This window comes from Hemicordylus capensis, chromosome 3 (assembly GCF_027244095.1).
Source record: "Hemicordylus capensis ecotype Gifberg chromosome 3, rHemCap1.1.pri, whole genome shotgun sequence".
NCBI lineage: Eukaryota > Metazoa > Chordata > Lepidosauria > Squamata > Cordylidae > Hemicordylus > Hemicordylus capensis.
The window spans coordinates 25718428-25733169 of record NC_069659.1 but is presented as its reverse complement, the minus strand read 5'-3'; the positions used below and the strand labels follow the sequence as shown (position 1 = coordinate 25733169).

Genomic DNA, 14742 nt, shown 5'->3' with positions numbered 1-14742 from the left:
CCCCACAGTTTCAACCTTGGAAAGTTGATTGAAACAGCAGACTATGCTGAAACTGTCATGTACTCCTGACATGTGCATTCACTTCATTTATAAAGACTGGAGCAGAACCAAAGGAGAATGAAAACACTAAATAATACAAAATGGATCACTTGTGGAGTACCTAAAATATAACATATTTAAAATATTTAAATAATTTAATGAAAACTCTGAAATATACAGTTTTATTATAATTTATAGGGCCGTCTAATAACTAAGAACAAAAAAAATCACTTCTATTCACATAAAAGCCAACTGCAGACATTTCTGAAATTAATGTTGAAACAAGTTGCAGTCTTGAAACCATTAACTGAAAAAATTAAATGCCATTAACTCTCATCCGGAGTCATGATTTCTTTACTAACGAGTAGGACTTCCTACTCCAGAGCAGTCCCATTGGTTGCATTGGATCCCCTCTCCCTTTTCAGGCCACAGAACCCACAATAATTTCACATTTCACTCTAGAGCAATGCAGCAGTGACCCCCACATCCCAGGCATGGTGCCCCTGTGTGACCGCAATGAGAATGTGAGCTTCCAGCAGAGAAAAATGAACATTTCAAACCCCACTTTAATGAGGTTCCATACTTCAACAGTTTAGCTCTCAGCATTTTAGGTGAAAGGACATACTGTGACTGACCTAAAGGCAATCTGGGAGTTGGTCAAGTGCATTCTACAGGCTAGTCTCCCACAATAATCACATCTTTTGCTTGGTTTCTTGTCAGCTGTCGTGGTCACAAACTTCCTGGGTACACACATACCAACATTTTCTGTCCATCCAAGCCAAACACAGATGACAGTACTTTCCTTTGTGAATGTGGTTGCATCTCTGGGGGTATGTCTGGCTTCTTGTGTCTTATAGTGCCTGCACAGGTCAGTCCCTTGCTCAGGTGAGCCTCTGCCAGCTATACACCAGGGAAAAGGTTATCCCTCACCACAATTCTCTGAGAGCAGATTCAGATGAACATTGCCCTGTGCATGCAAGAACATCAGGTCTGTGGCAAGAATGCACCTGCCCTGATGTCACTGGTGGATGTGCCAATGCATTCTTGCTACATCCTTTTATTGTGCGAGAAGGATGCTCATTTGAATCACCCCTCTACACATGCTTCAGCAAGGTTTTGGGATGCCTGTAGAGAGGTGATTCACCTGAAGCAGCCCCAAGTGTTCTTCCATGGCTGTATGCATTGCTGTGCAACCTGTAGGCCTACTTGTCTTTGTTGCAGTTCTCCAGCTTGCTTCCCAAGGTCAACATTCCCTGTTCATGGGTAGGATGTTTTTGCATCACAGCAACAACATATTTTCAAACCATACTTCTTTGGCTTGCTTGACATGTGTTGCCAGAAGGGACTGCGCCTTGGAAACCTAACAGCTGCTTATCAACTGCTGGTCAGACCCAGGAATGTAGCTGTGCTGCAACTCCTGCACAAACGATGTCCAGATTCCTCTAATGGTTGTCATCTTGTCAATCCATCTTCTCTCCTGTCATGTGGCTTTGACATCTAATCTTAAATTACTTGTGATGTCCTCAAGCCAGCTGCATTGTGGCTCAGAAATAAGAGGGCCCAAGATGTACTGTCCACAGACCCTGCAGAGCTTCTTGATTCGCATGAAGCACATCAGCCGGGATTAGCAGGCCAGGGTATGCTTTAAATTCAATTCGGTCACGGTGCTTCCACTAGATCATAGGAAGCGGCAACCTATTGAGTCGAGCCATTGGTCCATCTAGAGCAGCATTGTCTACTCTGACTGGAAATGGTCAAGAGTATCTTGGCATGCAAATCACATTCCCAGACGGTCTGCAGCTGCCATGGGCAGCGCTGAGGTGCGGGGGTCAGGACACGTTGTCCCGACCCCCAGAAATCCCACAATGCACTGTATGAGTGTGCTGTGCATTGTGGAGATACCCTTGACGACAGCTGAGAGCAGCTGGGGCTTGCATACAAGCAGTTAGCCCAAGTTAAGGACACAAACCTCAGCTAACTGGTGGGCTTCTTTGATGTGTTTGGCAGGATCAAAGCGGATCCCGGTGGTTCTCACGGGCAGCCAAGCCTCGGCTTGGCTGCTTGTGAGAACATCCTCCATAAATTAACAATGCCAGAGTCAGGACTGCATAATGCAGGGTGGCATTAGCAGTGGTTCTATTAGCACAAGGTGCAAGGCTTCCCCAATGTGTTGCCTCTCCATTCCGAAATTAACTGACATTGTGTGTGTCAATAAAATGTTTCATACATGCAACAGGAAGGAGCAAATTTTCACTGATCTCCCCTTCTCTCTGGAGCCCACTGTGCCTCTTGAAAAGGATTGCAGAATGCTCAGAGACATATTTTCAGGAAACACAGTGATCTCCAGGGAAGGGGAGATTGGCCTAAAGAATCCCTCCCTTGTTGAATGCAAAAAACATCTTCCAACGTGTGCAACATTAGTCACTGTTCTTTCACAAGTCCTGGTGATGCTGCTGTCACCTCCTTGGCCTAAGGCACAACTAATACTGGCACCTTGGATAGTGCTACACCACCCAGATCATAGGCACATCAGTATACACGGAGGATGAGCCCCATGGATGCTGGATGCAGTCCCCTTCTGCCACCATTTTCTGCAGGCCTTGCAAGGTTACAAAACTAGCCACTTGCAAAATTGACAATGCCTTGATAAAACAGTACAAACCTATCATTAAACTCACACAGGTATATTATATACTTGACTGATTGAATTTCACCAGGAATTAAGAATATTTATAAGACTATCATGACAGAAGCATTTTAAAAAGTGTGCATATAATTTACAAACCTCTTGTGCGCTGTGAAGATGGAATATGACCACGTTGAAATTTTTCAGTTGCCTCTTGATGTTTCAGTTTCCGCTGCAGCAAAATTTGATCTCTAAATTTTTTCTCTTTTTCTTCATCTTCTTTCCATTTTTCTTCAAGTGCTCTATTTAAAAATAACTCATTTAATAAAAATAATTACTGTGAAATATAAATGGCTTGCATCTTTGTTAACTTTCTTTTTCTAATAATACATTTCCTTAAAGCCTTCCTTTTTAAAAGACTGCTAACCTCCATATCAAGGTTAGGCTCATGTTTCAAATGTGAAAGTGTTGCACAAGTGAAAGTGACTCTACTGTATTTCAGCATTTAAATGTCAATGTTATTGGGTAAGAATTAAAGACAAAGCCTGCTGGACTGATGAACTCCCAGTTTCCCCATACCCTAGTCATATCTGGAGTCTGGATAACCTGGGCCACCACTGTCCTCAGTTTGTAAGGCAGTAACCAAAGACAGGGCTTTGGGGGTTGCCACCTCACATTTATGGAACACTATTCCTGGGCCCATCTATCAGGCTTTGTCTTTGGCTGTTTTTAAAAGAAAGTGAAGGCTCCTTTTTAGAGAAGCCTTTGGCTCAAAACTGATCTGTTCTCACTTGTTTTAATGTTTTAACTGCTTTGTTTTTAGAAACTGTGGCTGCTGTACTATATATAATGTTCTAAAAGGTTTGGTATTTTTGTTTTTAAAGCTCTCTGTATGCCGCCTGTTGGAGTATGGCACTCAAAAAGTGGGATATACATACATTTACTAAATAATAAATCTAAATAAATACATAGAGAGTGTGCCCAAGAAATTTTTAAAAGGAGAGGCTGAAAGAGAATTATTATGCCTACTTAAAATTTGCCATATGCATTTTTATCAGCACAACTCCTCAACAAGGGAGTTAACCAATAAAAATGTTCAGATTTATAACCTGAGACAAGTAAGACATCTGTAAAATTATACTGATTTGCTCTGATGAAGAGCTGCACTCAAAATGTCAATTTATTTAATGCATGTATATACCACCTTTCAACAAATTTCTCAAGGCAATTTATGAGTAGGGCACTTACAGTATGTTGTGAATAAACCTCTCTGAAAGTATGTGTGGCATTGTTCTTCTGGGACTTACACTGAGTTGCCTACATCCAGAGGTAGGGCGTTGCTATTCCCAGGTAGTTGCTTGCTTATCTCATTTACCAGTGCTCAAAAACTGTAAATTTACTGCTATCTATAGGTAAATTGCCTCTTGGTACAGCAAGCAATGGTGTTCATATACTCAGAGGTATCCATTCTGTTCAGGACCTTGTGGATCTAGGGAATTGAGATTTGCTCCTATCTCCAACACAGAAGCTTGATTCCCAGTAGGGATGTGCACAGAACTGGGCTAGGGTTGATCAACGGTGGGGGTGCATCTTTAAGGGTTGGGGAGGGTGCACTTACCTCCCACCGCATTTCCCCCACTGGCATTCCGTTTTGTTAAAGACCCTCAACGGCAGCGTACCTCCGGGCAGCCCCATCGCTGCGTCTCCCAAAAGTAACTGGAAGTAACAGACGTGCCTGCGTTGTCAGGCATGGGCGCACGCATGTTGTGTCCGTCGCGCACACACACATGCCCTGTGCATGCCTGCCCGCAACATGCGCGCACCTGTGCCTGGCGCACACAGACGTGTCTGTTACTTCTGGTTACTTTTGGGAGACGCAGCGATGGGGCTGCCCGGAGGTACGCTGCCACCCCGAGGGGCTTTAACAAAACGGAATGCCAGTGGGGGAAATGTGGTGGGAGGTAAGTGCACCCTCTGGGAGATGTGGCGATGGGGCAGCAGGGAGGTACGCTGCTGCCCCAAGGGGCTTTAACAAAACAGAACCCCGGCGGGGGAAATGTGGTGGGAGGGGTAAATGCACCCTCCCCCATCCTTAAAGATGCACCCGCCGCCATTGAACTGGCAGAACCACCTGCCGACTGAACCAGTTCTGTGCACCTCCCTAATTCCCAGCACTACAACAATATAATCGCGGAGAGCCATAAATTAATTATTCTACAACCTGCCTGCCTGCAACCTTGGAGAAGCCGCTGCCAGTCTGTGAAGACAATACTGAGCTAGATAACCAATGGTCTGATTCAGTATATGGCAGCTTCCTATGTAAGTACAAATGCTCTAAGGAAACTGGGAACTAGCATCCCACCAACATCCTAACTGGTGAAATGTGGCTTCCTAATTTTCTTGCTGGAGAATGTTTTGGATAGGATGCTTGGAATCTCTATTGGGGATCAGCCTCCAAATCTTTAAGGGGGTCCTTCTTACATTTGTCCAGTCTCCTCCAGATCTGACATTTTACACAGGTTTCTGCTTGTTGAGGCTATCATATGGAAACCTATAGCCATCACGGGCTGAATTATTTCAGGAAAAGTGAGATATAAATTCACAAATAAACAGTGCTCCCTGTGTTGAGTTCAGTGTTAACACTGAAAAAGAATACTCACATGAGTTCACCACCAGTGCAACACAGGGGCAGTGACTCCAGTATCTATTGTTACATGACCATATGTATACTATTTCAGCTTGTGCAAACTGATGAACTCTGTACATTTCGTGATTGCTATGGGGTAAAGAAGTAGTGTAACAAGAAGCTAATAACAAGATACCTTATCTTCCAACTATGATTTAGTTTAGTATTTATTTCAAAAGGTCACCACTCAAAATGTTATTGTCTGTATTATATTATTGTTACTGTATTATAAAGAAATTTAAATATCTCACTATTGCTACTTAAATCATGGGTTGCTTTTGGTTCATTCCTCAAGCAACATTGGAAACTTATTGTAAATGAAGGACCACAGCTAATATACATTGTTATTTGCACTCTAAGGAGAAGGGAAAAGGAATAAAAAAGGAGCAGTATCTGAATAAAAATATATTTAAAAATAAATCAAAACATTCCTAGAGTCACATACCTCCTCCTTTTATTTGTTTCTACGAAGTGTTTTCGTGCTCTGTTACGAAATTGTCTTTGATCCTTTAACAACTCATGGCGTTCTTTTGATAAATCTCTCTCAAGAAGAATCTTTAGATTTCTGATCATGATATTAAAGGTAAGGGAAACTGGAGAGAAAATTTTGGAAACCCAGACTAGTTCAATGGGACTTACTATCTAGCAAATGATTTTAGGATTGCAGATTTGCCTTAATACTTGTTCATGACAGATTAAAAATTATACGTTCTGTAGTCATGGACTGCAATCCTGTGCCTAAACTCCACTGAATACAATGGAGTAGTCTTAGACCGGGTTCACATGACACAGTGGCAAGTCCAGGAGAACTGCTGGTTCCCGTTGGGCATGTGCTCCTACTGCTGCCGCCACTTCTGCATCATCAGGACCTGGAAATGTCAAGTAGAGTATGTCTGGTACTCACCTCAACTTGACATCCACTAAACATCCACCCTTGACAACAGAAATTGCCTTGACAGTGTTGGGCTGAGATGAGTAACAGACATTCTCCGCCCAACATTTCCAGGTTCTGATATCACAGAAGTGGCAGAAGCAGCAGTGGGAGTGCATGCCTGGCGGGAGCTAGCGGTTCTCCTGTACTCACTTGCTGCCATGTCATGTGAGCCCAGCCTTAGTCTAGGCTGCAATCCTATGCGTAACCTCCATTGAACATAGTATCTAGGTTCACATGACGCAGCAGCAAGTAAGTAAAGCAGAACTAATAGTTCTCTCATACTTACTTGCCACCATATTGTGTGAACTCAGCCAGTGAGGTTTAATTCCAAGTGAACTTGCACAGAACTGCACACTTTTAATGTCCTGTTTCCATGATCTTTTAAATAAAAAAACAAAACAAAAGTACTTTTCTTTTAGCTCGATACAACATTGTATTAACATTATATAGCGAATAACCCAAATAATTAAAGCTCTATTTGTATTAGGCTTAGTATTTACAATCTCTCTCTCTCTCTTACTATCAAACCCTTGTTCTGAAGATCCAGCACTGTCTAGGTCAAGCCACTAAAACTGGCCCCAGTGGGAGATGTAAATCCTATAGTTGGTTTGACCAAGATTGTATTGCAGCAAAAAAGGACCTGGCCACAAAATTCAAATTGTACAGGGTTAACACAGATGTGGCGACAGTCAAAGAAATATTAGAACAGAAGAAGCAATATAAATTATTAATAAGAAATTAAAAAAGAGAATTGCCATAAGGGAATCCTGGGAATGGTTATATGCAGCCTTCAGAGCGAAAGACTTGAGAGCATTCTGGACAATTGTGTCAGCCAGTTCTAGTGAGAACTCCTCCAGGCTAGGGTGTTACATCTCAGCAAACACCTATGTGGCACATTTTAAGACCCTTCACTTGGCTGATTATACCAGGGATACATCCCCTTTGCTTCATTTAGACTATCTCCCTGCTCGGTCTCCTGTCACCATCCAAGAAATTGTTAGCTTAGTGTCCCAGTTAAAACCAGGCAAGGCACCTAGACTAGATCTGATCCCTGCAGAGCTATTAAAATCAAACATTGAGTGGTGGGTCCTAGTTCTGGCAAATCTTTTCTCTTATATTGATCAGGTAGCTTGCATACTGGAAGAATGGGGTACTGCAGTTATTGTCCCTATCTATAAGAAAGATCAACACTCCGATCCATTTAACTATCAGCCAGTAAGCTTGTTGAGCATAGTTAGTAAAATGTATGCCAGACATCTCTGTAACAAGCTCATTGATTGAACAGAGCAACAGAATATCTTTAGGGACGAACAGTCTGGGTTCCAAGTTGGGTGATCCACATTGGATCAGGCCTTGGTTTTACGGCATCTAACTTAAAAGTATGCCGGTAAACACTCCACCTCTCTATATGCGGCATTTATTGATTTTAAAGCCACTTTCTACTCCATCCCTAGATTGCAACTCTGGAGCAAACTGGTCAATACTTCCATAGACCCACAATTACTCCTGATCATCTGTATGCTATATGAAAACAGCTCACTGAGAGTGAAGTTCAATAATAAAGGTCAGCTGTCCGAACCTGTAGCCACGTGGAAGGGGGTTAAGCAAGGATATATCCTTGCTCCTTTTCTGTTTAATTTCTTTATTAATTTTTTAATTCCCCTTCTGGATAATCCCAACCTTCACCCACCTAAGCTAGCAGGCAGACGCATCTCAATCCTACTTTATGCTGACGATGAGACTATACTAACAAGGACATTGGTTGGCATGAGGAGAGCACTACAAGTTACACACTTCTGCAAAGATGAATCCCTAGTCATAAATACCCCAAAGACTAAAACTATTATTTATTATTATTATTATTATTATTTGCCAAAAGCCTGAAAGAACACAAATGGCAAATTCATGGGTTTAGGGTTTTCCACGCAAATGGTACATGGGGTAAACAATGTGAACATGCTGCAGCAAGTGCACAGAGGAGTGCATCTGCTATTCTAAAATTCTTCCATACTAGAGGAGTCTATTTTATCCCAGCAGCTGTCAAGGTATACCAGGCCAAAACATTGGCACAAATGCAATATGGGGTCCAGATCTATTCCACTTGCAACTTCAAACCCATGGAAGTCATTCAATCTAGATTCCTTCGTGCCATATTCCAGGTGCCTAGATGTGTTTCAAATGCCATCCTACACGCAGAGGTGGGTCTTACCAGAGTCGAAGCCCAGGGGTGGCTTCACACATTTAACTACTGACTTAGATTTTATTTTTGCCATCAGGGTCTTGCCCCTCTGGTATTGAAAAATGAGTTCCATCCCAACTGGTGGATGACCCTTCATGACAAATTGGGCAGATATGGCCTTTCTCCACAATATCTACGTTCATTGGGATATGATACAATATATATATTTACATGACCTAAGCACAATCCTTTGGAATTAAGTTCCAGTGAAATTAATTCCATTTAATTCCATATAACTAAAAATGGCCTGCTATGCAAAGCAAGCAGGTAGTGGTGCCTAGTTTTATTTTATTCACCCTGTAATAACTGCAGTTTTTTGCAAGAGCAAAAATATAGAAAGGAACCATATAAAGAGTCTGAGACATTAATGAAATTGTCTATTTGGACTATTTTTTTAAAAGCTCGGCTAGCAGTTCACCCATTCTATTAGTGTGACTCAAAACAAGTTTATTCAGAGGTAATCCCCATTGATTTAAATATAGATTTACAGTACTTCCAGTAAGTGTGCTTAGGATTGTAATCCATGCTTCACAGAAGTGTGATCCAGATGCTTCAAGGAGCAGATTGAGTTTTTTGCTCTCTCCCAGTCTTTGGTAATTTCTGGTAAGATTAATCCAGCAGAGGCCTGCGAGTCAAATCTGGCCCCTTAAAAGTGGTGGTGCCTGGCCTTCCAGAAATCCAAAGTGAATCCCATGTTGCATATTGAGGATAAAGGTGAGTACCATATCTGTAAAAGTTGAAGGCTGCTGCTGATCTCCTGAGATCCCTCCGCCCCATCGGACTGCTTGATACCATCACAGCAACAAACACAGGTTTGCCATGCAAACTGTACATGTGATGAGGAGTCTAAGGTAATCCTGCTCTCTGCATTGTTGACATTAACGCATATATGCACTTGCATACCACCATATATCATAGAAGTACACATATTAGGGACTTCAGATTGGCTGATGCTCCCTGACAGAAAACGATTTAATGGCAAACCCGGATTTGCTGCCCTGCTAGGTGTGAAACATCTCCCTGACAAGGGTGCCTGTTTAACACACAAACTTTTGTAGGAAGATAGGAAGCTTTTGTAGGAACATAGGCTATGAGTCAGACCACTGATCCATCAAACTCAGCATTGCCTACACTAATTGGCAACAGCTCTCCAAGGTTTCAGACAAGAGTCTTTCCCTGCCCTTCCTTGAGATGCCAGGGAGTGAACCTGGGACCTTCTGTATGCAAAGCAAATGCTCAACCGCAGAGCTATGACATCCATCCGTAGCATCACACTTTAATATTACAGGGCTTGTAGCTCAGTGGTAGAGCATCTGCTTTGCATGTGGAAGGTGTGAGTTCAATTCCTGGCATCTGCAGGTACGCCTGGAACTTTGGAGAAGCTGCTGCCAGTCAGAGCAGACAATAATGCGCGAGATGGGCCGATAGGTCCGTACTTGGTATAAGGCAGCTTCCTATGGCATGTACTCAGTATAAGGCAGTTTCCTGTGTTATTATGTGTAAACTTTAGAGCACTCACACACACAGTACATCCTCAGCATGCCTACACCCATGAGTTTTGATGGGCTCAGGCACACCTAACTCGCCACCTTGGCTTAGGCTAGAGGTTCCTAACCTGTGGTACTCCAGATGTGCTGAACTCTGGAGTTCAGAGTTCAACTCCCATCACCCCTAGCCGGGATGTACATAGGGAAACCCTGGCTTAGGCGTATGCCCAGAAAAGAACAAAAGGAACAAGGGAAGCCAGCCCAGCTCTTGAATATGGCATTCCAGGTAGATCGGGGAGATAGAAATGTTTTTGTTTTTAATCAAATCGTCCTCACACGGGGCTCCCCACCCCGCGTTTCTCGCCCCCTCCCACTCCTCGCGTCGGAGTCCAGGGGCCGCTGCCTTTCCTGCCAGACGCCCCCCGCCCTGCCCCCGAGCGCCGCCTGAGAGAGGATACGTGCAAGGGACGAAGGCGTTCAGAATTAGGCGGCCCTGGCCCCGCGAGTGCGGGGCGCTCTCCCTCCTCCAGCACGGGTTGGCGTTGACGGGGATCTCGGCCCCGCCGGCTTCCGCGGCGCTCGTCGCTTCCCAGGCCGAGAAGGTTTTGCCCCCGCCTTCGCCGGGGCTGCTCCCGCCCGCCCCGACCCGTGCGAAGCTGGAGTAGTGGGTGCCGCCGCTGAGGATGCCGCTGCTGCTGCTGCTGCCGCCGCCGCCACGCTCCATTCACCCCCTCAGCGCCGCCGGCGGCCCCTCCGCCGCCACCCTCCTCTTCTTCATCATCATCCTCCCCCTCACAGGCCCGGTCAGTCCCGCAGCGCGCGGGGAAATGGACGGATCGGGGGGCGACGAGAGGCCGCGCCGCGTCACTTCGCGCGTTCGATTTCTCGCCCTCTCTGTCTCGCGCGCTGGATCTTTGTTCAGCGCTCAGCGGGGGAGGGGGGGCCCAGAGAGCCGCGCCCGCCCCAGCCCCTCGCCTGGCTCCAGCGCGCCGCCGCTGAGTGGCCGCCGAGACGCCCTCTTAGCAACCGGGGACGCCGCTTCCTTCGCAACGGAAACCAAGGGCGACCGCGGAGGGGCGGAGCTTAATGGGGGAGGGGAGGTGGAGGGAGGGGCAAAAGCGCTGAGGCGGGCGGGGGAGGGGAGTGTCATTCTAGCTCGGGAGGGCGGCTTGGCGGAGCCCTATAGCCATTATTCTCTTTTTCCACTTCACTTCGTATTGTTTATTCTTTATTAGTATTTATGTCCCACATTAATTAATGGAGCTGATACATAATAAATGTTTTATTCTTTATTATTCTGTAGTTTCCACAGGAATTAATGGAGCCATGCATAATAAATTTTTTATTCTTTATTATTCTTTTATGTTCCACAGTAATTAATGGAGCCGATACATTTTATTTATTTATTTACTTTCCACGTTAAATACTTCCAGTGGCTGTTATTGGTGTCTGTCTTATGTTTCTTTTAGATTGTGAGCCCTTTGGGGATCCATCCAGGGATCCATCTTATTCATCTTATTTATTTATTATTTCTCTGTGTAAATAAAATTTCCCTGAGCCATTATCGGAAGGGCGGTATAGAAATCGAATAAATAACAATAAGAAGAAGGAGAAGAAGAGGAGGAGGAAGAAGAAGAAGAAATACATAGAATATTCAAATCGAGGAGAAAGTAACATATATATGATTATTTTATTACTGTAACCAAGTAATGGAGTTATGTGTATAACTTGGCAAAGAGGCACCTAACGTGGTGATTCTATTTTATTTAGCAGGGGGAGAGTAACTGGCACTATCCACCCCCAGCACAGTACCTCCAATGACTGTTGCTGGTGTCTATCTGATGTTTCTTTTTAGATTGTGAGCTCTTTGGGGACAGGGATCCATCTTATTTATTTATTTATTATTGCTCTCTGTAAACTGCCGTGAGCCATTTTTGGAAGGACGGTATAGAAATCTAATAAATCATCATAATCATCGTCATCATCATCCCCCAGTGAGGCACTACTTTGGCGTGGTTGTGGGGCTTGCATGCTCTGAGGAAGGTGAGAGCTATGCCAGAGGTCCAACCATACTGGACAGGTCTCACCAGAGGAGCCAGATGAAGAGTGCCTCTCCCATCAACAATATGGTGAGACGTAACTTTAATAAATCTGTACCAGATTGGTCGTTGCCCGGGTCAACAAGGACTGCGCCAGATGCTGGAGTCCCTGGACAAATGGTGGCAAGTGGGCTACAGGACTCAGGATCTTCAGCTGAGCAACCAGGACTGGAGACTGCAAGGGTACTGGAAGAAACGTCACTTAACCAGAAAAAATATACGAAAAATGCCAACAAGGAAATAATGACCTGCTATTACAAGTCTAGTCAAACTAGAAGAGGCTATTTAAAAAGAATGTACCAAATTTGGAAAGAGAAGCATCCAGACACAGAAATAACAGAACAAAGGCTAGCAGACCAGAGAAGATTCATAATAAGAAATAAAGTATTCACAGGAGTTGAGCTGGAAGAATTGCAAAGAGCAACACAGGCTCAAGATATGGAAGAAGAATTACCACCAATTGAAGAAGTTGCTCAGGCGCAGGTGGAGGAGGTGTTGGAAATCGAGGATGCCACTGTTGCTAAACTGTTTCAAAACCAAAACCTGGCAACCTCCCCTTTGCCTTCACCTCAAAAACCCAAAAGCCGTTTAACAGAAAAGCAACAAGAACTAAAGCAAAAAAAACCAAAAAAAACACTGAGCACATGAACCAAACAACCACCAGGGTTTGACTTCCAGCTCTAAAAACAGTTGCCAAAAAACAGCTTGCTCAGGCATTAAAAGATACAAATGCTGCACTTGCAGAAATAACAGCCAATAATTTGCAAGAAACAAACCAACTAGTGTACAGTGCAGCAACAATAACAACACAAGAGCTCGGATATAAGATCAGTGGACCTGTAAAAAAAGAAAGCAGTACATTACCTAAATGGAAGATTAGTTTAGAAAATAAAATCTCCAGGCTTAGATCAGATGCTAGTAAATGGAAAGATATGAAGGACAAGAAGCTGAAGAATGAAAACACCAAACAGTATCTGATCCAAAAACACCACCTAGATTCAAGGAAAATTATAGAAGTCCTGGAAATAATAAAGCAGCAAATAACAGCAGTGTCAAAGAAGATTAGCAGATACGAAGCCAGAATTACACAACACAGGCAGAATCTCCAATTCCAGTCGAAACAGAGATGTTTCTACCAAAGCATAGAAGGAGAAACTACAAGAAATGTAGAAACACTAAATAAAGAAGAAACAGTGCAATTCTGGGGGAAATTATGGGACAATCCAATAGATTATAATAAAAAAGCAGGCTGGGTGAAAGAGGTTGAAAAATGTAACCAACAAATGCAAGATCTAATAATAACACCAGAATTAATAAGTGAAAGAGCAAAGAAAATTAAAAATTGGGCTGCACCAGGCGACGATGAACTGCATGGCTTTTGGCTTAGACACCTAACAAGCCTTCATAAACAATTATCAAAACAGCTCAATCACATTTTGCAAGGCGGCAATATTGAACAATGACTAACAACTGGGAAAACTCATCTCATCATGAAAGACCCAGCAAAAGGTGCAGTTCCAAGTAAATATAGACCGATAATCTGCCTGCCAACCATGTTCAAATTATTAACTGGAATAATAGCAGATGAAGTAATACAACACTTATTAACTAATAAACAGCTTCCGGCTGAACAGAAAGGAAATTGCCCGAACACCAGAGGCACAAAAGACCAGCTGCTGATTGACAAAATGACTTTAGAAAACTGCAAGAGAAAAAAACAAATAGAAGTGTTGCATGGATTGACGACAAGAAAGCCTTCGACTCATTGCCTCACACATGGATACTAAAATGTTTAGAAACAACTGGTGTCAGCAAAAACATTCAGATATTTATTTAAAAAGCAATGAGCAGGTGGAGTACACAGTTAAGAATCAATGACGAGGCACTTGGACAGGTTAGCATTAGAAGAGGCATTTTCCAAGGGGACTCACTATCCCCTCTATTGTTTGTAATCGCCATGACCCCACTTTCACAAATACTAAACAAAACAGGCCACGGATACCAAACATCTAAAACTTCAAGTAAAATCAACCATCTGCTGTACATGGATGATCTGAAGTTGTATGGAAAGTCCCAGTCAGAAATTGAATCACTGCTAAACACTGTCCGTATATTCAGTAGCGATATAGCAATGGAGTTTGGACTAGACAAGTGTGCTGCATTAATCATGAACAGAGGAAAAACAAGAAAAACAAAAGGAATAGAACTGCCCATTGGAAGCAAGATCAAGAACCTGGAAGAGAAAGAACCTTACAAATACTTGGGCATTCTCCAGGCTGATAACATCGCACACACTGAAGTTAAAAGAAAAATGGGAAGTGAATACATCAGGAGAGTTAGAAAAATCCTCAAGTCCAAACTCAATGGCGGGAACACCATACAAGACATAAACCAGGGTGGATTTGATTTAAATCAAACTGATTTAAATCACGATTTAAATCACTAGCAGGGTGGATAAAAATCAATGATTTTTTTAAAAAAATAAAAAAAATCCGATTTAAATCAAAAAAATCTGATTTTTTTGATTTTTTTAAAAAAATCATTGATTTTTATCCACCCTGCTAGTGATTTAAATCATGATTTAAATCGTGATTTAAATCGTGATTTAAATCAGTTTGATTTAAATCAAATC

General features: G+C 43.1%; 1 protein-coding gene across 4 annotated transcripts in view; it reads right to left on the bottom strand.

Moving 5' to 3' along the window:
- CEP126 (centrosomal protein 126) overlaps positions 1-11062 on the bottom strand; it is a 68398-nt gene extending 57336 nt beyond the window's left edge. The window contains exons 1-3 of one of the 4 annotated variants that reach the window (XR_008319621.1): positions 10470-11062; positions 5797-5916; positions 2825-2967 (exon numbers count right to left, since the gene is read on the bottom strand). Coding sequence is in view for 3 of the 4 variants with exons in the window: in XM_053310396.1 (XP_053166371.1) it covers positions 2825-2967; positions 5797-5916; positions 10470-10735 (529 nt within the window). In the remaining variant the exon portion in view is untranslated. The remainder of the gene's footprint in view (positions 1-2824; positions 2968-5796; positions 5917-10469) is intronic. The other 3 variants (XM_053310396.1, XM_053310394.1, XM_053310395.1) reach the window with 3 other exon arrangements.
- Positions 11063-14742: the final 3680 nt, after the last annotated feature.